At 56.1% G+C, this 20,529-nt stretch overlaps 1 protein-coding gene across 2 annotated transcripts in view; it reads left to right on the forward strand.

Moving 5' to 3' along the window:
* HIC2 (HIC ZBTB transcriptional repressor 2) overlaps window positions 1-18,407 on the forward strand; it is a 30,169-nt gene extending 11,762 nt beyond the window's left edge. Inside the window, exons 1-3 of one of the 2 annotated variants that reach the window (XR_007515003.1) lie at window positions 9,537-9,964; window positions 12,086-15,883; window positions 16,622-18,407. Coding sequence is in view for 1 of the 2 variants with exons in the window: in XM_049867022.1 (XP_049722979.1) it covers window positions 9,939-9,964; window positions 12,086-13,901 (1,842 nt within the window). In the remaining variant the exon portion in view is untranslated. Of the gene's footprint in view, window positions 1-9,536; window positions 9,965-12,085 lie in introns of those variants that run through there. The other variant, XM_049867022.1, reaches the window with a different exon arrangement.
* The last annotated feature ends 2,122 nt before the right edge of the window (window positions 18,408-20,529 follow it).

Below are 20,529 nucleotides of genomic sequence, written 5' to 3' on the forward strand. Positions count from 1 at the left end.
GCTTGCCTCAAAGCTTCCACCAGCCCATGGCAAAAATGTTGCTGAAGGGTTGTCATCGACCCTTTTTTGGGAAGGACCCTTCTACATTGAGAGGCGGTTCTTCCTGTTCTTTGGTTGTTGAAATGTTTTCTTTTATGAAGCAACGATAATAGGAGATGATTGTTCTAAATCTTTTTTCAAGTCTCTACTTGGAGTAAGGAGTCCCTGGGTGGCACAAACAGTTAAACACTCAGCTACTAACTGGAAGGTTGGCGGTTCGAATCTACCCAGAGCCACCTCAGAAGAAAAAGTCCTGGAAATCTACTTCCAGAAGATCACAGCCATTGAAAACCCTATGGAGCAGAGCTCTACTCTGACTCACACAAGGTTGCCATGAATCAGAATTGACTTGATGACATCTGGTTACTTGGCATAAGAAACTGTTAGTAACTATGTTGATGTTGATGTAGGCGCATGTAGCTATAAATTCCTCTCTGAGCACTGCTTCCGCTGCATTCCGTAAGCTTTGGTGTGTTGTACTTTCATTTTCATTTGACTCGAGTATTTTCTGCCTCTTCTGATTTCTTCCTTGACCACTTGGTTGTTTAATAGTGTGTTATTTCATTTTCCACGTATTTATGTATTTTCCACTTCCCTTTCGGTTATTAATTTCAAACTTGATTGTCTGGAGAAGATAACTTTGTGTGATTTCAGTATTTCTAAATTTATCGAGACTTTATGACCTAACATGGTCTATTCTGGAAAATGATCCATGTGCACTGGGGAAGAATGTATATTGTACTCTTGTTGGGTGGAGTGTTCTGTATGTGTCCGTTAGGTCTAGTTAGTTTATACAGGCAGTTATGAACATCCAACTTAGGACAACTCAACAACTCATACTTAAGAACGGACTGCCATGAAGCCTGTTATATTAAAAATTTTGAGTTAAATACAATGGTTCATAAAATGAATACAGGCAGTGCTTCGTAACACTCATGAAAACGTTGCACGGTTTGGAAGTGTTTAATATGCATAGAAAGGTAAAAGATATACTGTATACTAAGACAAATATTTGACTGATGGCAGATAAGACTGCACACGCCTGTTCCGACTTACCTACAAACCTGACTTAAAGGCAGACTTAGGAGTGGATCTCGTTCATAACTCAGGCATTGCCCACAGCGTTCACTCAGATCTTCTATTTCACTCTGAATTTTCTTTCTAGGTGTTGGGTCCATTATCGAAAGTGGTGTACTGAAGGCTCCAGCTATTGTAGAGCTGTCTATTTCTTTTAATTCAGTCAGTATTTGCTTTCTATAATTTGGGGCTGTGACGTTCACCCAAATAAAACCCACAGCCGTCGAGTTGAGTCCTACTCATAGTGACCCTGTAGGACAGAGTAGAACTGCCCCATAGAGTTCCCAAGGAGCGCCTAGCAGATTCAAACTACCGACCTTTTGATTAGCAGCCATAGCACTTAACCACTACACCACCACGGTTTCCGGCATATATAATTGTTACACCTTCTTGATGATTGACCCTTTTTCATCATTATATAATGTCCTTCTTGATCTCTTATAACAGATTTTAACTTAAAGTCTATATTGTCTGATATTGAGATCACAATCCCAGCTCTCTTTTTAGTTACTATTTTCATGGAATATTTTTTTTCTATCCTTTCACTTCTAACCTATTTGTGTTCTTAGGCCTAAGGTACTGTCTTCTGTAGACAGCATATAGTTGGATCATGTTTTTTTTTTTTTAATCCATTCTGCCACTCTCTGCCTTTTGATTGAAGCGTTTAGTCTTTTAGTTCATTTACAATCACTGCATTTACTGATAAGGAAGGACTGACTTCTGCCATTTTATTTGGCTTTTGTGTGTCTTATACTAGTTCCATATTTCTCCTAATACTACCAACTTTTAGATTGGTTTTGAAATTGTGAAGTTGGGTCATCGCTGTCCTAGAGCTTTGAGCTGGACTGCTGCATCTCCATAGCTCAGCTCTGATGGGTGTCTGCCTTTAGGGCTCAGTTTTCTCATCTGAGGGGCGTCCCAGAGGGGGTCAGGACGGTCATAATGATCCCATCCAGCAGGGCAGCCAAGGGTTCCCCTATTGCCCTCTTACCTTGTGTGTTTGGCTCCCCTCGACCTGCCGTGCCCTCACTGTGTGTCCTCCCTCGTGGAGCTGTGTGCTCTCCTGAAGCCTACACTCTGCTTCCCATCGCATTCCTTGCCTCGGACCCCTGCTTCTGCTGCCACTGCCTGCAGTCACCAAGGCTGTGCCCTGCTGTCTCAGGTTCCAGGTCAACCACTGGTGCCAGTCAGCTTCTGGACTTACTCCTGTGGGCAGTGTGTCTTCCTCTTGGGAGCGTTCTCCTCCCACCTGACACCCACCAATCCAGCAGTTGCTGCTTGCAAAGCACGTTACTTCCGGGACAGCACCAGCTGAAACCAGTTGCTGTGGGGTCAGCTCCGACTCATGGCAGCCTCATGTGTACAGAGTAGGACTGTGCTCTGTCGGATTTTCAGTGGCTGATTTTTCAGAAGTAGATCACCAGGCCTTTCTTCTGAGGTGCCTCTGGGTAGACCTGAACCTCCAACCTTTCAGTTAGCAGCAGAGTGCGTGAACTATTGCGCTGCTCAGGGACTCCTTCAGGACGGTAGAAAGCTTACCACCTACCCCACTGCCGCTCAGATCTCAGCCTGCGTTGGAATCACCTGAGGTGAGATCGTGGGTTCTGCTTTTTAGGTCTGGAGTGGCGCCAAGTGCTGACATTGAGGCTGTGGGACCTGTTAGGGTGCAGCGTGCTGGGACCGCTCTGCCTTGTGACTTACTTCGCTCCTGGAACCCTGCTGGCTTTTTGTCTACTAGGGATGGTAGGATAAAGTCTCCAGGAAGGTCTCTGGACGGCCTCTGGGAAGCTGGGCCCTGCTACCCCACCCCTCCACTCGCTCCTGCCAAGAGAGGCACTGGTCCAGCTGCCCGAAGGGTGGTCTCCTCTGTGGCCATGGCCTCCGGGGGGAACAGCAGGCAGCACCTAGCCAGAGGGCACCTGTTCTGGATTCTCAGCTCCTATGCAGGCCTGAGGCCCTCCAGCTCAGGTTAAGTACTTAGCTGCTAACCATGACAGTTTGAACCCACCCAGAGGTGCTTAGGAAGACAGGCCTGGCGATCTGCTTCTGAAAGATCACAGCCCTGAAAACCCTGTGGAGCAGTTCTGCTCTGCATACAAGGGTCACTGTGAGTTAGGAATGGCAGATTTCTCCTGCCCTGCTGCCTTGTTGGCCGGTTCACCCTGCATGTCTGCCTGCCCACCTTCCCCGACTCTCCCTGCCTCATTTCTCTGCTCTCAGTGAGCCTTTTATCGACAGCTTATGCTCCTCTTGCGGGAGAGTATGACGGGGGAAAGAGTTTGGAGGTGAGCAGAGTTTTTAGCCTCATCATCATGATCAGAAGTGGTTAGCCCTCTTCCTTGAGCTGTCCTCGCCTGCGGAACTCTTGGCCAGACTGTGCTAGGCCTTGGCCTTTCCAGGCCAGCCAGCCAGCTGCGGTTGCCTAGGCTTGTCCTGGCTACACACTGTGTTGGCACCAAAGCCAGAATGATGAGACGGTTGTAGGCCCAGTGGGTGGAGCTGTAGGCCTTGGGTGTTCTGGGGAGGTCAGGCTTGGGAGCCAAGGGGCTATGGACACAGCCAAGTGTTCTAGACTTTTCCTCACTATGGCGCAGGTAGAAAAAACTGTCAGTGGTCTGTTGATAGGATTTACTGGGTCAAAGGAGCGGAGGGATCCCTGCTTAGTGTGCAGGGCCCACAGACGGGACTTTGAGTGGGAGGGTTGGCCACGGGCTGTTCCCTGTCAGACATGCTGCCATTGGGTCATCTGCCTGGAGGTGGAGTGCACGTGGGGCAGGTTGTAAGGAGTACTGAGCAGGACAGGCCTCCAGCAGGCGTGGGACCTCCAACAGGTGTGGGGACCGCAGTGCAGGCTTGGTGAGGCTGGGCCTGGGGCGATGCTACCTCCATACTGTCTCAGAGTGACTCGGCAGGTGGCCCGTAGGGCTGACCAGGGCCCATGAACACTGAGTCTCTACCGCTCTGAATGGACCCCGAGTAGTTGTTTCGTAAAAGCTGCGTGGGCAGTGGGCTGGGCGCCTGGCATCCGTGGAGCCTGCTGCTTTCCAGGAGGACAGCTGGGAGGAAAGCCAGGAGCTGCTGGCCGGTGTCCAGGTCTGGGACTGGATTACATGGCTTGGCTTGCCCAGAGAGTGGATCCCCACCCACTGCCAGCCCATGCCTGGAGGGACAGGGCAGAGAGGTGACAGAGGGCACAGGGTGTTCCCTGACAGCAGCGGGCCAGTCTGGCCCCTAGAGCAGGCTGTGAAACACACTGCCCCGTGACTTTTGGCTGCCCGGGATAGAGGGGGGAGCCAGGCAGACTTAGATCCTCCATGTGCTCAGGAGAACTCAGCCTGGGGGGTTGTGGGTCAAGCCCCCACTGTGGACAAGCAGGCCAGGTTGCAGGTGTAGACTGTTGAGGTGCAGACAGAACCCCCACCCCCCACTGTGTACCACAGGTCCTGTGACCGTCCTTCACCAGAGTGGGGGCACAGGCGCTCAACCCCAGGGTGGGGAAAGTCCGGCTTCTCCATCTGCCACCTACTTCCTCCTGTGACCATAGGCAAGTTGCTTAACCCCCAAGAGCCTTAGTTTTCTCATCTGAAACTAGAGGTAATGATAACCTCTATCTCGTGGGCCTGCTGGGAGGATCCAGTGAGACCAGATCGTGTCCACGGAGTCCCCTCCACAGCAGTAGCCTCACGCAGGGCTGGTATGACCGCACATAGCTGAGGTGTAGGGCATGATGTGGCCTTGGCAGAGAGTGAGGGGGAGACAGAGAGAGAGAGGGGCTTACTGCCCTGTTCTAGTGGGGACAGCTTTGTGGAGGAGCCCTTGTTTAAGCTAGGAAGGGGAGAGGGGAGGACTCTGATGGGTCCAGGGTGCTGGGCTTGTGGCTCCCTGAATCTTGGACTTTCCTCTGCCTAGATATCCCAGCTGCTTTGTACCTTCCAGGCCAGCTGGCTTCCGCCCTTGAGTCTCCTCCTGTGGCCCATCCACCTGTCTGTGGGACCTGGGTGGAGGCACTGCTTGTGCGTGACCACCACTGGCAGCCCCAGCCTTGTAATTCTACCTGTTGGGGCTGCACCTGGAGCAGCAGTGACCATCATGGTGGTCGGGCTGGGAACAGCAGCCCTCTTGGGCCCCAGTCAGATATACTTAGACCCCTGTGTGTGGAGCTGCCTGGTGCTGGCCCCCAGCCCCACACTGCTGCCCTGCCTGGCACGGCTGTCCCTCCCGCCTGGCTGTGGAGCTCCGCTCAGGCGGTACGGCCCCAGCTGGGGGCCCTGTTTCAGTCTGTAACTTGTAGCAGAAATTCCTTGGCCCAGAGATGGCCGAGGTGCTAGGAGTCATCTCCTGGGGCTGAGCAGGCAGCACCATCTACCCTGTGAAGCGAGAGATGGCCAGGGGCGGATAAGAAGGCCCTAGGAGGTACGTGCAGGAGGCATACCCCTCCCTGAACTCTGTCCTTCCCTTTAGGTCCCTCCGCCCAGCCGCATTGGAATGGGGAAAGCTATCTGCTCTGACGTCAAGTCAGGATTTCAGGTGGGTGCTGAGGTTGCCTCGAGGAGGGCTTCATTCCTGCCCCACCCCTGAGGTCGGCCATTAAGTAGAAGGGGCAGCTCTCTTGGGGAGCACTGTTCCTGAGGGTCAGGACCACACCTGCTGGCTCCCGGGGGGGTCCCACTTGGGGGGCATGTTTTGAGTGCCCAGCCTCCTAAGGCCCAGGTTCTGGGCAGAAAAGTCCAGGCCAGGTTAGGGTACTGTGGTTAGAACCGGGGGGTTGGAATCATTCTCTTCAGTGCCCTGTTTGCTGCGTAGGAAAGGGTCACTTCCACCTTAAAGCTTCACTCGAGGCCTCTGAGGGGTGCTGGGCCAGAGTGCTCTCCTGCCCTTTGTGAGGAGCTCAGAAGAGGGGCCTCGATTTGGCCCAGTTCCAGCCATGTTGTGGGTCCTTGAGGCCATCTGGGCTGTCCTGACGGCCTCCTGGCTTGTGCTTGTTTGGAAGACATGGGTCAGGGACACACAGGGAGGGGCCCTGAGGGTTGGCCTGGGTCTTAACTGCCTGCTGGATACCACAGAGGACGTCCAGACCAGGGAGGAGTGGAAGTGACAGGGGCCTGCTCTCGCCAGATACTTCTGCCGCTATGGCCTACTTCTAGGTTGGGAAACTGAGGCTGAACAGCACACCTGGGTGGGCTGAAGGCTATCAGTGGGGAGCCGGGTGCTGCGTTCCCATGGTCACAGATGACACACCTGCTTCTGTGTCCTAATTCTGAGCCCTTTCTCACCCTCCGTACTACCCGCACACCACACCAGGGTCGCCCTGTCCTCTGGGGGTGTGCTGGGATGAATGCTGTGCTGTGGTATGCACAGACTGAGGGGCCCCCAGGCTGCATCTCTCGGAATGTCACTTCCCCCCTGCCTGTCACATGGAGATTGGCAGAGTAACTGGGCTCTCTGGGTGGCCATGAGGGATAAATGACAGTGTTCTGAAGGGCATGGCATAGGGTGCTGGGCCTGGAATACAGTGAATAAAACAGCTGCCGTTGAGTGGACTCTGACTCATGGTAACCCCCATGTGTGTCAGAGCAGAACTGCTCCACAGGGTTGTCAGTGGCTGTTTTTTTGGAAGTAGATTGCCAGGCCTTTCTTCCAAGGCACATCTGGGCAGCCACAAGCCACTAACCTTTTACCATTTGCATTGGGCATACAGTAAGTGTCCAATAAATGTTATCTGGTGGTGTTTTGGGGGAAGGAGGAATGCAGTGTTGCTGAGATGAGAACGTCCTGTAAGAGCCTTTGTTCTTTTTTTGTTTAGTTTTTTTTTCTTTTGAGGTGTAATTTACATACAATGAATTGCCCAGATCTTAAGTGCATTCCTTGATAAATTCTGACCAAAGCCACCACCTTAACCCATAGTCCTGTTAAGACACCGGTCACCTCAGACGTTTGCCACACGCCCCTTCCACGCCGTCCTCACCTCACTCCCTTGTGGACTTCCGCACCATTGCTCCCCGTTGCCTGTTCTAGAACTTCGGCTGAGCAGTGTTGTGCACCGTGTTTGCTTTTGAAGGATTCCTTCACTCAGCATGTTCTTGACATTTATGCACATGAATCCTGCTGTTGTTTTTAGGATGATAAAAGTAATTTATGCTGATTGTCAGCTCAAATATCACTGGAATGAACATGTGGAAACTATAGTTTTCCTGTAACTTTATCGCCTCCACCCCCAGAAGTGACCTTGTTTAACAGCGGCTGTACGTGCAGAGATTTCTTTCCCCCAGAAGAACTTGCCTGGTGGACCCTCTGGGGTAGTGGGGGGTGGGCCTGAACAGAGCCAGAGGGAGGCTTCAGAGGCTCTCGCCAGGCCATGCAAGACCTGCCTTACCTGTGAGTGTGTCTGCCCAGTGCTGGAAGGTGGCGGGGTGCCCCTGTCCTGGTCTAACCCCCTCGGTGTGGTGGGGCGGGAGGGGAAGAAAAGGAAGGGAGAACTTAATGAGGACTTGCCCCAGCTCAGGGTTGTAGCAGCCTGTGGGGTGGGTGGGAGGGTTTTGACATGCTGTAAACAAGGTGTGTGTCTGGCTCAGGACCTGGGAATCAGTGTTTTTCCCTTTTCCTTTCTCCATCCTTTCTGTGTTCAGAAGGTAGAGCTGACCCTCACAGTGGTGCACTTGTGTTCTAGCCCTTTCCCGCTCCCAATGGGGGACAGTGTGCCATCCTTCCTGAAGGTTCTGTCCTGTGGAGGGGCCAGATCTCCACCTCAGAGGTGTCCCTGGCTGGCTGGGCTAGCTTAGAACAGCTGTTCCACTCCCCTGGATCCTGGGCATTGCAGAGACGGTGTGCCAATGGCAGCGGGCCTGGCCAGGCATATGATCCTTGGCACTGATAAGCACATGGCCTGGGCCTGCTGCCAGGGTCTGCCGGGTGCCAGGAGCTGGTGCCAGGCAGTGTCCTTGTTTGAGCCTGTAGGTGGCTTCTGCCAGGGCTGGGCACCAACCCCTGTACCTGGTGGGGCATTGAGCTGCCAGCTTCTTGAGCCAGCCCCTGGCCATGCTTCTGGTCACCTGGCACTGGCCCAGGCTGTGGCCTCTCAGGGTATGTGCCCACAGTTCCCACACCTGGCAGAGAAGAGCAATGCTTCTTGGGGTCCTGACCCTGACAGCGGGAGGGGTCCCTCACTTGGGGTGAGGATGAGCCCTCAGTTGCAAACGTGGTGGTTGCCTAACTGGGCCCAGCCTGGGAGTGGACAGTAGGCTGGGTGGCATCACTGCTTGCTGTGAACTCCCATGAGGCAGCTCTCTGTGCCCCACCCAGTGGAGGGTGCCTGGAGGCCCGGCCAGCCCTGCCAGCTTGGCAGAAAGGTCATCCGAGGAGGAGACTGTTATGTCCACCTCAGCCTGGGGACCTGCCGCAGGATCCGTCCCTTCCTGCTGGGAGATCTGGTCCAGTCCTTGCCTCACCCAGATCCGGTGACTGCTGGGCAAGGCTGGAGGAGCACGCCCATGCAGGCACTCCCCCCTCACTGAGCTGATGAGGGGTCATGCCTGGTTCAGAGTCTGGCCCAAGCTTAAGGCAGGGCCCCTGAGAGGCGCTGGCGAACACTCTGCCTGAGGAGGTGTGTGTTGACTGAGGACCTGAGGGGAGCTGGGGGGCAGGTTTGTCCAAAGGTGTTGCTGTTGTGTCTTGTCTGTCCCCCTCTGCCCATCTTCACAGGCGGGGCTTCGCTTTTCTTCTTGGCTACGCACCTCTCTGTCCTTCTGACTGACTCTAGCCTCACCGGGGGTGGGGTGCCTGGGCTCTGTGAACGGGCCTTAGCCCAGGCCCTCACCCTTTAAACATGGATGCTCAGGCTCTGGGCCTGCAGAGCTGGTTTCAGGGTCTCCTGGCTGTTGGTGGGTCCTTGGGTTCCCCTCCCCCGGTCACCCTCTTTGAGCGCACAGCTAGCACTGCAGCCTCGGGATACAGCTGGCAGGCCAGGCTGAGGCCTCCCAGCCACGGGTTGGCCGGCACCCCGGGTCTGGTCACATTCCTAAGGGACATGCTGGGCCTCCCTGGCCCTGGGGGTGGGGTAGGGGGTGGGGGTAGGTAGGGATGGGCTCTAGGCCTGCTCAGGCTGCCTCTTCCGCTTGCTGGCCCAGGGAGCCCAGGCTGGTCTGTATGGGGTGAGAGGAAGCAGAACCTCAGCCAATGCTCTGGGGGGCGAGGGGCCCTCCGTCTGGCAGCAGCTGCCAGTAGCCTTGGTGGTTGGGGCAAGCCTGCAGGCAGTGAACCCTCCTGATAGAAGGGCCATGTGGCCCAGCAGAGCTGGGCAGGGGGCCGAGCCCTCAGGCGGGGAGGGGTGGGAGAGGGCAGCAAGGAGCTCCAGGAAGGGAAGGGGGCTGGGAGCCAGAGGCGGTTGAGACTGGTTCTTAAAAATATCCCTTTGCACAATTGGCTCCAATTTTGACCTTTTGTTATGTAAATGTGGCTGGCTGGGAGGGCCCTGCCCAGGCCTCCTGTCACCAAGCCTGCCACCAGCTTCTCAGGCCTAGAGGGCCCCAGGGTACCCCAAGTCTCGTGTGGGGAAAGGAGGGTGAAGGCAGGGCCTGCCCACGTTCCTTGACATGATCTCCCCCAGTCCTGTGCCCTGCAGCCACTGATATTTGCCCAGTTGTCCCTGGTGTCCCAGCCAGAGGGTCCTGGAGGTGAGGGCTCCAAGGCTACCAGGCTAGATGCCATCCCCACTGTGATACCCATCTAGGTGACCGTGTCCCTCTTCTTCCCAGGTGACCAGGCATTGATGCACCCCCAGGGAGGCCGAGCGCTCAAGGAGGCCACCCCCACTGGCTGCTGCGCACATGGTTTCTGGGCCCCTGGCACTCCGGTAGGCCTGGTTGGGGGGTGCTGGCTGGGAAAGGGGCGTGAGGGAGGGCGGGTGTGGTCCTGCGCCTTCCCCCCGGGCCTGCAGGCAGCCCTGCACAGCTCTCCTGGCAGCCCCGCACAGCTCTGCTGGCCTCTGTGGGCAGCCCTGACTGCTGCTCCTTTGCATACCTCAGCCTGCAGCACAATGTGCCAGGCCCAGGGCAACATGAGGGGCCCTTTCATGCTTGTGTGGGAGCCACGCCCTAGGCTCTTTGTCTCTGCCTGACAGAGTAGGGGAGTTGGGAATAGAGGAAACCCAGTTTCCCTTGAGTCCGTGGACGGTCCTGAGTTGCCTCAGGCTTGGCTAGCTGGCTGACGGCCTCTCCTGGGACCAGGGCGCTGCTGCCTCCTGCTGGTTGAGCTGTGTTACTTCTCAGGGCAGTGTGTACCCACGGCCCCACCTGGGATTGTTAGGGTTTCCCACTGTCTCTGCAAACAAGGGCAAATGTGGGGCAGGGGAGGGAGTTTGGGCCCTGGGCAGGGTTGGACGGCATGGCCCCTCCCAGGGCTCTGCTGGTGCAAGGCAGGACTGGGTATTCAGGGTAGGCCCTGGAGATCCAGGGTGGCAGCGAGGGTCAGAGAAGTTCAGGCACTTAGAAAGATGGGCCTTTGAGCGGAAAGATAAGGTGCCCTTGTCAGCTGTGTGGCATGGAGGGTGCGTCCTCCAAGAGGCCTTGCTACTCAGTTGTCAGGTAGCCATGAGTCAGGGAGGGCCTGGCACCCTGCCAGAAGGCTGCCTTCTCTGCCAGTCTCTTGCCTATGGACGTTGCCTGGGCGCTGCATGCCCTCATAGCCTGGACCCAGTGCCCTCTTTGCCGAGCTGTCGTCTCGCCAAGCGGTCCTTTGTGGCTCTGGACAGGGCACAAGAGTAGAACTGGGGGTGTGCTCCCTCAGCTGTGAGCTGGCTCAGGGTGCGAGGAGGGTTTTGAGCACCGTCCTAGGCACAGCTTTGGCCTCTTCCTTAGCATGTTTCCCTCCTCCCCAGGTGTCCTGGCCCTCTGCACTGGCCGAGCTGCTCTTGCTCTGCCTACTGTGGGTGCCCAGTCCTTGGTGGAGGGCCTTCTGCCCAGGCTGTGTGGGCGCTTGGTAAGGGTGGAAAGTGGGGACTCAGAGCCCCATCCCTGGGACCCACATGTTCACTGTTGCACCGGTGGCTCACAGTGTTTCCTATGGAGACCACAGATGCTTGTGTGTTTACTATTTAATGACTTCAATTACTGTCTGTGCCAGCCTTCTGGTGGAGGCCAGCTGGCCACAGTTCCCAGGCCCCAGTGGTGGCTGCCATTGAAAGGACCCAGGGCCCAGGTGGTGCCAGGGCCTTGGCTAGCCTAGCCTTCCCACCCAGCACCTGGAGGCCCCGGGCAGCTGGGGTAGCACTCCAACCTGCTCGAGGGCAGGCAGTGGCATGACTTCTGGCATATCTTAAAGCTTGGGGAGCCTGTAATGGCACCTTGGTGTAGAGCTGAGGTCACCCATTGGGGGTGAAGTCGGCCAGTAGGCCTGCTTGGTTTGGCCCACACGGTAGTAAAATAAAAAATGGGTTTATTTAGCATTGGCAGATTTCACATGACAATCTGGTTTCTGGCTTGTCTTGAAAGCCGGGAAGATCAGGCCCTGTGGGGCTCCCTGGTGCTTGGGGACAGTCAGCTCCTGCAAGATGGGCTTCTGCACTCCTAGCCCCTGCCCCCCCGGTATGCTTTAGTTATTGGCTTTGGTCTCCTGCTGGCTCCTTTGGGCATTGGACTTGATGTCTTTTGGCGGGAGGAAGGACTTGGACTTGGAGCCGAATTCCAGCTCATTTCCCGACTTGGAGCCTGTGTGACCTTCCTTGCTCGCTGCCCTGTATTCGAGTCAGTGCAGACAGAGCTGGTGCTGGCGTGGTGGCAGGTGCCTAGCTCCTGCACAGCAAGGGCAGTAGTATTGCCTCCCTGTGTGCTGTGACTGGGGTAGGGGTGGAGCCCCATGCAGTGCATGATTCGAGGTCAGGTCAGTACGGAGGCCCCCCGAACACCCCACCTGCCTTAGGGCTTTTGTACTCTTGTCCTGCTAAGCTAACCCGTGCCTGCCTGTTCTCTGCCCACAGGTGGTGCGCGTGGGGAGGGCGCGGGGACATGGGGCCCGACATGGAGCTGCCCAGCCACTCAAAGCAGCTCCTGCTGCAGCTGAACCAGCAGAGGACCAAGGGCTTCCTGTGTGACGTCATCATCATGGTGGAGAACTCCATCTTCCGGGCCCACAAGAACGTCCTGGCCGCCAGCAGCATCTACTTCAAGTCGCTTGTGCTGCACGACAACCTCATCAACCTGGACACGGACATGGTCAGCTCCACGGTCTTCCAGCAGATCCTAGACTTCATCTACACGGGCAAGCTGCTGCCCAGCGACCAGCCGGCCGAGCCCAATTTTAGCACCCTCCTCACTGCCGCCAGCTACCTCCAGCTGCCCGAGTTGGCAGCTCTCTGCCGCCGAAGGCTAAAGCGGGCGGGCAAGCCCTTCGGCTCAGCCCGGGTGGGGGCCACTGGCATGGGGCGGCCCCCCCGCAGCCAGCGTCTTTCTACCGCCTCTGTCATCCAGGCCCGTTACCCAGGGCTCGGAGACGGGCGCAAGGGGGCCCACCCCCCTCAGGAGCTCCCCCAGGCCAAAGGCTCGGATGATGAGCTCTTCCTTGGCAGCTCCAACCAGGAGGGTGCTCACGCACTGGGCCGGGCACTGTGTCCGGCTGGTGGGGAGGCTGGCCTGGGCGGCTGCAGCAGCAGCACCAATGAGAGCAGTGGGGGCTGTGAGCAGGAGCTGGGCCTGGACCTGTCCAAGAAGAGCCCCCCTCTTCCCCCTGCCACGCCCGGCCCCCACCTCACGCCTGATGACCCGGCCCAACTCAGTGACAGTCAGCACGGCTCGCCCCCTACAGCCCCCGTCCCCTCCATCGCCAACAGTGCCTCTTATACTGAGCTGGGGGGTGCCCCCGAGGAGCCCATGGATCTGGAGGGGGCCGAGGACACCCCCCTGAGCCGACTGGAGGGGCCCAGCGCCCAACCCCGAAAGAGCCTGCGGCACTCGGCTCGAAAGAAGGAGTGGAGCAAGAAGGAGCCCTGTGCCCCCTTTGAACGAAAGGAGGTGGGGCCCAAAGGTACCTGCCCTGGGGAAGAGGGCGAGGGTCTTGGGGACAGGGTTCCCAATGGCGTCCTGGGCAGCGCAGGTGGCCCCAGCGGGCCTTACGGGGAGCCCCCGTACCCCTGCAAGGAGGAGGAGGAGAACGGCAAGGACGGGAGCGAGGACAGTGGGCAGAGTGGCAGTGAGGGGGGCAGTGGCCCTGCTGGTGCTCACTACCTGTACCGGCCTGAGGGCTATGAGACGGTGTCCTACGGGGACAACCTGTACGTGTGCATCCCCTGCGCCAAGGGCTTCCCCAGCTCTGAGCAGCTCAATGCCCATGTGGAGACCCACACAGAGGAGGAGCTGTTCATCAAAGAGGAGGGCGCCTATGAGACGGGCAGCGGGGGCGCAGAGGAGGAGGCCGAGGACCTGTCAGCACCCAGCGCGGCCTACGCGGCCGAGCCCCGGCCCTTCAAGTGCTCCGTGTGTGAGAAGACCTACAAGGACCCGGCCACGCTGAGGCAGCACGAGAAGACGCACTGGCTGACGCGGCCCTTCCCCTGCAACATCTGTGGCAAGATGTTCACGCAGCGCGGCACCATGACCCGCCACATGCGCAGCCACCTGGGCCTGAAGCCCTTTGCCTGTGACGAGTGTGGCATGCGCTTCACCCGCCAGTACCGCCTCACCGAGCACATGCGCGTGCACTCAGGCGAGAAGCCCTACGAGTGCCAGCTCTGTGGGGGCAAGTTCACCCAGCAGCGCAACCTCATCAGCCACCTGCGCATGCACACCTCCCCCTCCTAGAAGCCAAAGACCGTCGGCCCGCTGCCAGCCCGCTGTGAGCCAGCACCGGTGGCCTCCGAAGACTCGCCACGGGGGAGCCACCGGAAAGGAAGCCGAGGGCAAAGTGGGGCGGGTGTCCGGTGGGGCTCTGGGCGCAGTCCCTGCCCGCCCCGCCCCCCCCCCCAAGAGCTTTAATGGACAGTGTATACCAAGGGAAGCAAAGAAGGGACGCTGATGGAACCACGCCCAGCGAGTCAGTCTACCTCCCCTCCCGCCCTGGTCACACTGTGGCCCGGCTGCTCTCCTGCCTCGGGTTTGGAGAAGGGCTGTGTGCGGGGAGGGCCTCCCTCCGTCCTGGGGCTGCCTGTGGCTGGGTGGTGTCTGTGCTGAGGCTGGGTCCCTGGCCCAGGGAGCCGGTGCTAGAGGGAGGCGCTCTCCCTTCCTGGAGCCAGGAGCACCCTGCCCACTGGCCCTGGGATAGTCAGGGTGACCCTGCCTACCTCTCTACAACTAAAGAGCCCTCTGGGGCTGGGTTGCTGTTATTCCTACTGAGCTATTCCTTTTCCCTTTTTAATTTTGTTTTTTTAAACCAAAACAGACAATAGTTTATTTTCTTCCAGGGCCCCTCCCTGCCCCCAGCCCCCAGGGCTGAACCTGGGTCTGCAGCTGGAATGTAACAGGGGCAGCTGCCCCTTCCTCTCCCCCTCGCCCCCCCTTTTCGTGGTAGGGCAAATCGGGAGCCCCCCCCCAGGCCCCAGAAGCCCTTCTTGCCCAAAGGCTTCCCTGGAGCCCCAGGCCCTGCCTCAGCCGCCTTGGGAGAGAGTGTTTTTCCTATAGTTTCCAAGGAATATTCTTTGTTTAGAGGTACTTGTTTTTTATTAAGAGAAAAACCAGTGTAACGTTTATGTGAATGTTTGAACTGGAAAGTCCGGGGTTAATGGGGGGTGGGCGTGGGTAGGCTGGACTTGGTACCGAGTCCTTGGTACTCTTGTTTTTTATTTTCTCTGTGTGTGTGTGTGTGTGTGTGTGTGAGTGAGTGAGAGAGAGAGATGTGCGGCCAGAGTGGACAGATACTTCGCTTTCCTTCCTCACTGAACAAGGTGGAGAGACTTCTGACCTTTTGCTACCTCTTGAATCCACTAGAACAATGTGTTGGTGACTGGCTGTGGAGGCCATGACTCTTGTGTTCCTCCTGTTAGTGCACTGGAGCCACCTGGCCTCCAACCAGGAAGGCCTGGGATTGGTCAGAGCAAGGGGAGCGCGGGCCGCGGGCCGATGGTCTCTGGGTGTAGGTTTCTGCAGCGTCACAGGCTCTTTCTGTGCACCCGTTTCTCCAAGCGCTTTGAGCCATGTCCACCTCGAGGGTGTTGACGTGCTACTGAGTGGGAAGGGCATCCACTCCATGAGCGCAGAGTGGGACCAGGTGCCACACCTTAGAGAGCACAGAGCATGAGGCCCCGCTCCGCAGGCCCAGCCGGCCCTGCAAGAGTTTGAGCAGCGATGTGCAGGGTGGGGTCTGCGACCAAAGTGAGGTGTGGAGTCAGGGGTGGTGGGGAGAACCTGCAGGCTCTGTTGAGGTGAGGACAGGAAGCTGCCCCATAGTCACTCATCTGGCGGGGGGGAGTGGGGTCCCGCCCTTGCCTCTCGCAGTTCCCCTTGGGCTTTCTCAGCCTCTTCGCGGGCCGGGGTGCCTGCGCAGGCCCAGTGGCCACCCCTCCTCCACACGCAGTTCTCGGCTGCTGGAGACGGGCGGCCAGCCTGCACTCTCTCCATTTTCCTTTTCTCTCTTTTTTTTCTTTTTCCTTTCTATTTTAAGTTCAGACCAAAAAACTCCGGAGTCATCCCTCCACCGACCCCCTCCACCCTTCAAAAGAGCCTCCAGCTGAAACGGAGCCTGAGTTCAGGGACCTCAGTGGCGAGCGGCGGGTCAGGGGTGCAGTGCGTGGCCCCACGGGCTCCGGGCTGAGCTCTCAGAGCCCCGAGCCGGCTCTTGTCCCCTCCAGGTGGGACACGGGGAACTGGGTCTCGGGTCCCAGCACGGGCGGGCAAGGATCTGGGTGGAGCATATCCTTCCGCTGCCGCCCCGGCCTCTGCCGGTCAGCACTTAAGCCACGTGACACAAAGTCTGTACGTACAAGGATTGTACGCAGGACCGGGTGCTCGCCCGCCCGGCCGGGGCCGCGCACTGCCAGGCGACTGGTGAGAGCAGGCGACTCATTCGCAGAACTTCAGGGACGGGGAGCAGAGCCCCCTTCACTCTACGACGTCTGTGCGACATAGTATTGTACCCACCTTAGTATTGTACCGAGCCTTTTCTGTATTTTAATGAGAAAGCAAAACACTAGTTTCATATTTAAGATTTCAAGGGTTTGTGGGGGTGGGGCGGGATGAACACAACACTTCATTTTGTCGTTTCCCTTTGATCATGTTGAGTGTGTGCCTGTGAGTGTGTGCGTGGAGATATGTTAGAGCCTCACGAGGACATTGGGCCGTTGGAGGCCAAGGGCGGCTTACACTTCTCTGCTTTAGTCACTTAATTCCTGAATGTTTCGGAAAAACAGGAAACAGAAAGTAGCAGATGTCATGTAGGAAAGAGAGGATTTAAAAAAAAAAAGCTCATACCCAAATTCACAAAACCTATTTTTTAAACCAAAGCACATTTTGAATGCGAATGGAACCTCAGTGGGCTCAGAAAAAAGATACTAATATATTTATCTCATTGTTTACATAAACTTTTACAGTTTCAGACCTCAGCAGCTGTAAGGCCAGTCCCAGTGAAGCCTCACCTTTTGCCGGAGGCCCTGAGGTGCCCCTGGACGGCTCATGGGCAGAGAGGCGACCCTGGGGGCCTGTGGAGTGGGCAGAAGCGTCCAGGAGTCGCCTGAGCCCTCATCCCCAGCCCGGGGCTGCTCCAAGCCCAGATGGCACCAAAGAGCTCGCCCGTGCTAACCAGTCCCTACGGCCTCCTGGTGGGACTGTGGCACCCTGGCCCTCTGGCGCAGGAGGGGTGGCTATCAGCTCTGGCCACAGGACCCAAGTCCGACCTTGGGCCTTGGGAGGGAGACGAGTCCTTCCTGCCTCTCTGCCCGCTGCTCTCAGGTGGGCTGATGCGAGGGTCCGCCTCAAGCCAAAAAGCCAGGACCTTTGCACAGCTCAGCCGACTCCAGCTAGTCCCCATCTCGGGGACCCCACGGGCAGCATAAGGGGCTGGCTGGGCCTGGCCCTTACCTTCAGACGGTGCAAACACTCTTAACAGTGTTGTTTTTGTATCAATATGTTTGTGCAGTGATGAATGTATTTATTTCTCAGACTTGGGGCGCGAGGCAGGCCGGGCTCTGCCACTTCCCGCTCCCGCCAGACCGAGCCTGCAAGGGCTCCTCCAGGTTTGCAAAAAAGGAACCAAGACAGGACGGACCTTTACGCAACCGAGACTCTCAGAGACCGCAGCATAGCCATACACCTCAGCCTGGGAACCGAACAGTCAGACTGCTGACCTCCATGTCCTCACGCAGCGTGTGTGTCCCGTCGTCTACCCCTGGGCTGGGCCACCCTGTCCGCCCGAGTCTGTGTTCACTGAACCTCAGGTTGCTGGCAGGAGTGTAACCTGGGCTGGCAGGCCAGGCCAGCAGGCCAGGCCAACAGGCCCCACCTGCTCTGCCCATGACTGTCCAGAGTTGGGGCGAGGCCTGGGCAGCAGGGAGGGCAGGGCTAGGGCTCAGGGAAGAGGAGGCTGCGTCTGTCCTGTCCCTGATGCTCTGGGACAAAAGAGGAAGGTGGAGTCAGAAGTCTCAGCCAGCCGTGCCTCCCCGAAAGGACCAAGGCCCTCGCTGGTGTCCCAAGTCCCGTGAATCTGATGCTAGGAGTGAGGTGGGAGGGGCCCAGCTGGAGCCTCAGTCTGACATTCCAAAGTGGGTGGGCGTGAGCTGTGAGAGTTGAGGCTGCCCAGGACCCCTTCCTAGGAACCCCAGCTTCAGTCACCCCACTATTTTACCAGGAGCCCCCCTACCTCACCTGCTATTTATTCTGTAATTTATTGACCTCAGATGCTGCACCACAGACCTCACCTGGGACAGGGAGGCTCCCAGGCCCCCCCCCACTAGGCGGGGCCCCATGGGGCCAGGTGCTGAGGGGAGCTTCTCTGTACCCCACCCATCACTGCTCTCCCCCACCAGGGGGCCCCAGGTTGGGAACAGACCCATTCACAAATACCTCGAGGGGGACGGGGTGGGGTTACAGCTGTTCTGTTTAATTGGAGCCGGAAAAGGAGTCAAGTCCTCCTTCTCCGGATGGTTCCCAGGAAGGGGGAGGGGCGCCCCAACTCGCACTCCTGTACTGGCCTCCGCCGCTGTCAGTCATCACGTCGAGTTCACGTCCCTGGAGTGTTTGGATACATTCAGGTCAGAGCTGCACCGCAGCTCCCCCCACGTCATAGAAAAGCAATTCTCCGACGACTGATCTCTCCCTCAGAAGCGTGCAGTCTTAATGTACAGTGACGAGAAACTGTTATTTTATGATCTTTTCATTAAAAGCTTGATTGAAAACTAGCTTGTGTTGGGCATCTGTGTTCTCCTGTGGCTCTTTTACACACTGCTTTGGAGGTCGGAGCCCGGACGGGCGGATTTCAGAGAGGGTGGAGCCTGGTCCTGGGCGTCGGTCCTGGGAACTAGCACCTTGGTGTCCGCATCGTTTTGGGCAGTGTTGGGCTGAGTTGGCTGGGGACGTTTAGTTAGCAGTGGCTCTGTAGACTGTTGTGGAGTAGATCTGGTGACTGGGATGAGAGGGAAATGTCCTAGGCTGGTCAATGCCCAGGACCCTCTGTTAGAGAAGCAGGTTTGGGGTTCAGGAAGGGCTGGAGGCAGAAGGAGGGCTGTTTTCTGCCCATGGCTCCTTCCTGCTTCTTGGCCTTAAGGTGTGGGAGGGAAGAAAGAAAGGAAGGTAACCACAGACTCCAGGGTCAGGGGGTAGTGGATATGGCTCTGGAGGACTGTCTCTTCCAGCCACCTGGGGTGGGAATCCCAGAATGACTGCAGACCCAGGAGGAGGAGTGGGGTTGGAGCCAGCTAAATGGCCAGCTAACTTTGCTCCCTGGCACTGTGGACTGTAGACCCGCGTAGTGGTTCCAGGACAGCCACAGATGAGCCTGGTGACCCAGATCTACTCCAGAAGAGCACGGGCGTCGCGACTGACTCTTGGTAAGTTCTGTTTAGTGGTTTTAATTTTTTTTTGTTTTATCAAGGTAAAACCTGAGCTTAGCTTAGACAATCACATGGCTTAAAACAAAAATCTCTTGTCCACCAGCCCACGTCATGTTTATGTGCAGCCCGCTTTAACTCGTGGCACTTTCTAGTGCCTTTGTCTCCAGGTTTCTAAATAATATTTTTATACTGCTGATTTTTATTCATCCTTTTGAGTTTTTGGGTTTATAATAGATGAGGATTTTAGTTCCTGTGTAACCTCTTCTCCTTGCCTTATATTCCCAAAATTACCAGGACATTTAGTTTAATCTAGGGGTGGGCAGAGTCTCCCTGTAGAGTAGCTGGATAGTAAATAACTTAGGCTTTTCAGGCCATAAGGACTGTGTGGTAGCTCCTCAACTCTGCTGTCAGAGTGCAAAAGTAGCCGTCAACAATTTGTGAATGCGTGGGTGAGGCTGTGTTCCAGTAAAGCTTCATTTACAAAAATTAGGGCAGGGTAGTTTGCCAATCCATACTCATTGTTATCACTATGTAAATGTTGACTGCTGAACCAGATGGTGTCCTGGGCCTTCATCTACTTTGTGTGTGTGGGTAATTTGTTGTTTTTCTTGAGGTTAATAATTATTTTTTCAGTTGCTTAGTTTGAATCTCTGTCTTTCACACAACTCTGTAAAATGCCTCCCAGGACAGTTTTCAGTGCAGATGTGCCAGGTAGTCATCTGTTGTGTTACTTTTTTCCTGGGGACATCCTTCCCGGAGCCTGCTGTAGTCCTGCACAGATAGCGGCTGGAGTTCTTCCTGACTTTGTCCTGTACCAGAAGCCCTGTTTGCTGGCCCCATGTGCTCTCTTTGTTGGATTACCTACTCATTTTGCCAGGACATTCCCTCCAGCACCACCCTGAGAAAGAAGACACAGTAAAAAAAAATTTTCTGAGCCTTTGATTGTTGAAAATGTCTTTAAAGGACACCGAATTGATAGTTGGGCTGGGTATAGAGCTGTAGGTTGAGTATCATTTTCCCTCTCAATTTCGAAGGTGTTGCACCATTGCTTCCACCTTCCAGTGCGATGAGAAAGAAGTCCAGCTTCCTTCTGAGTCTTGTCTTTTGTACGCAGCTGATTTCCTCTCTGGATGCTTTTAGGATCATCTCTTTATTTTAGATGGCTTCTCCATTCCTTGAACTAAGCACTTGATGGTTTCACTCTGGAGACTCATTCCCTTCACTGAACTCTTACTGGTTTTTAAAACATTTCAGCCATTATATTGAATTTCCAAGAACCTTTTATCTGTTTGTTTCTCGATCATTGTGTTTTGTTCTTTTTTCATGGATGCGATCTGTTGTCTGTCTAAGGATATTTTAGTTTTTGACATTTTCTTCTGTTCCCTTCATTGTTTCTAGTTTCCTCTTAGATCCCCCTTTTCAGTTTGTTTTTATCTTTTCCTGCAATTTTAGAG

The sequence above is a fragment of the Elephas maximus genome, chromosome 22, assembly GCF_024166365.1.
Source record: "Elephas maximus indicus isolate mEleMax1 chromosome 22, mEleMax1 primary haplotype, whole genome shotgun sequence".
NCBI lineage: Eukaryota > Metazoa > Chordata > Mammalia > Proboscidea > Elephantidae > Elephas > Elephas maximus.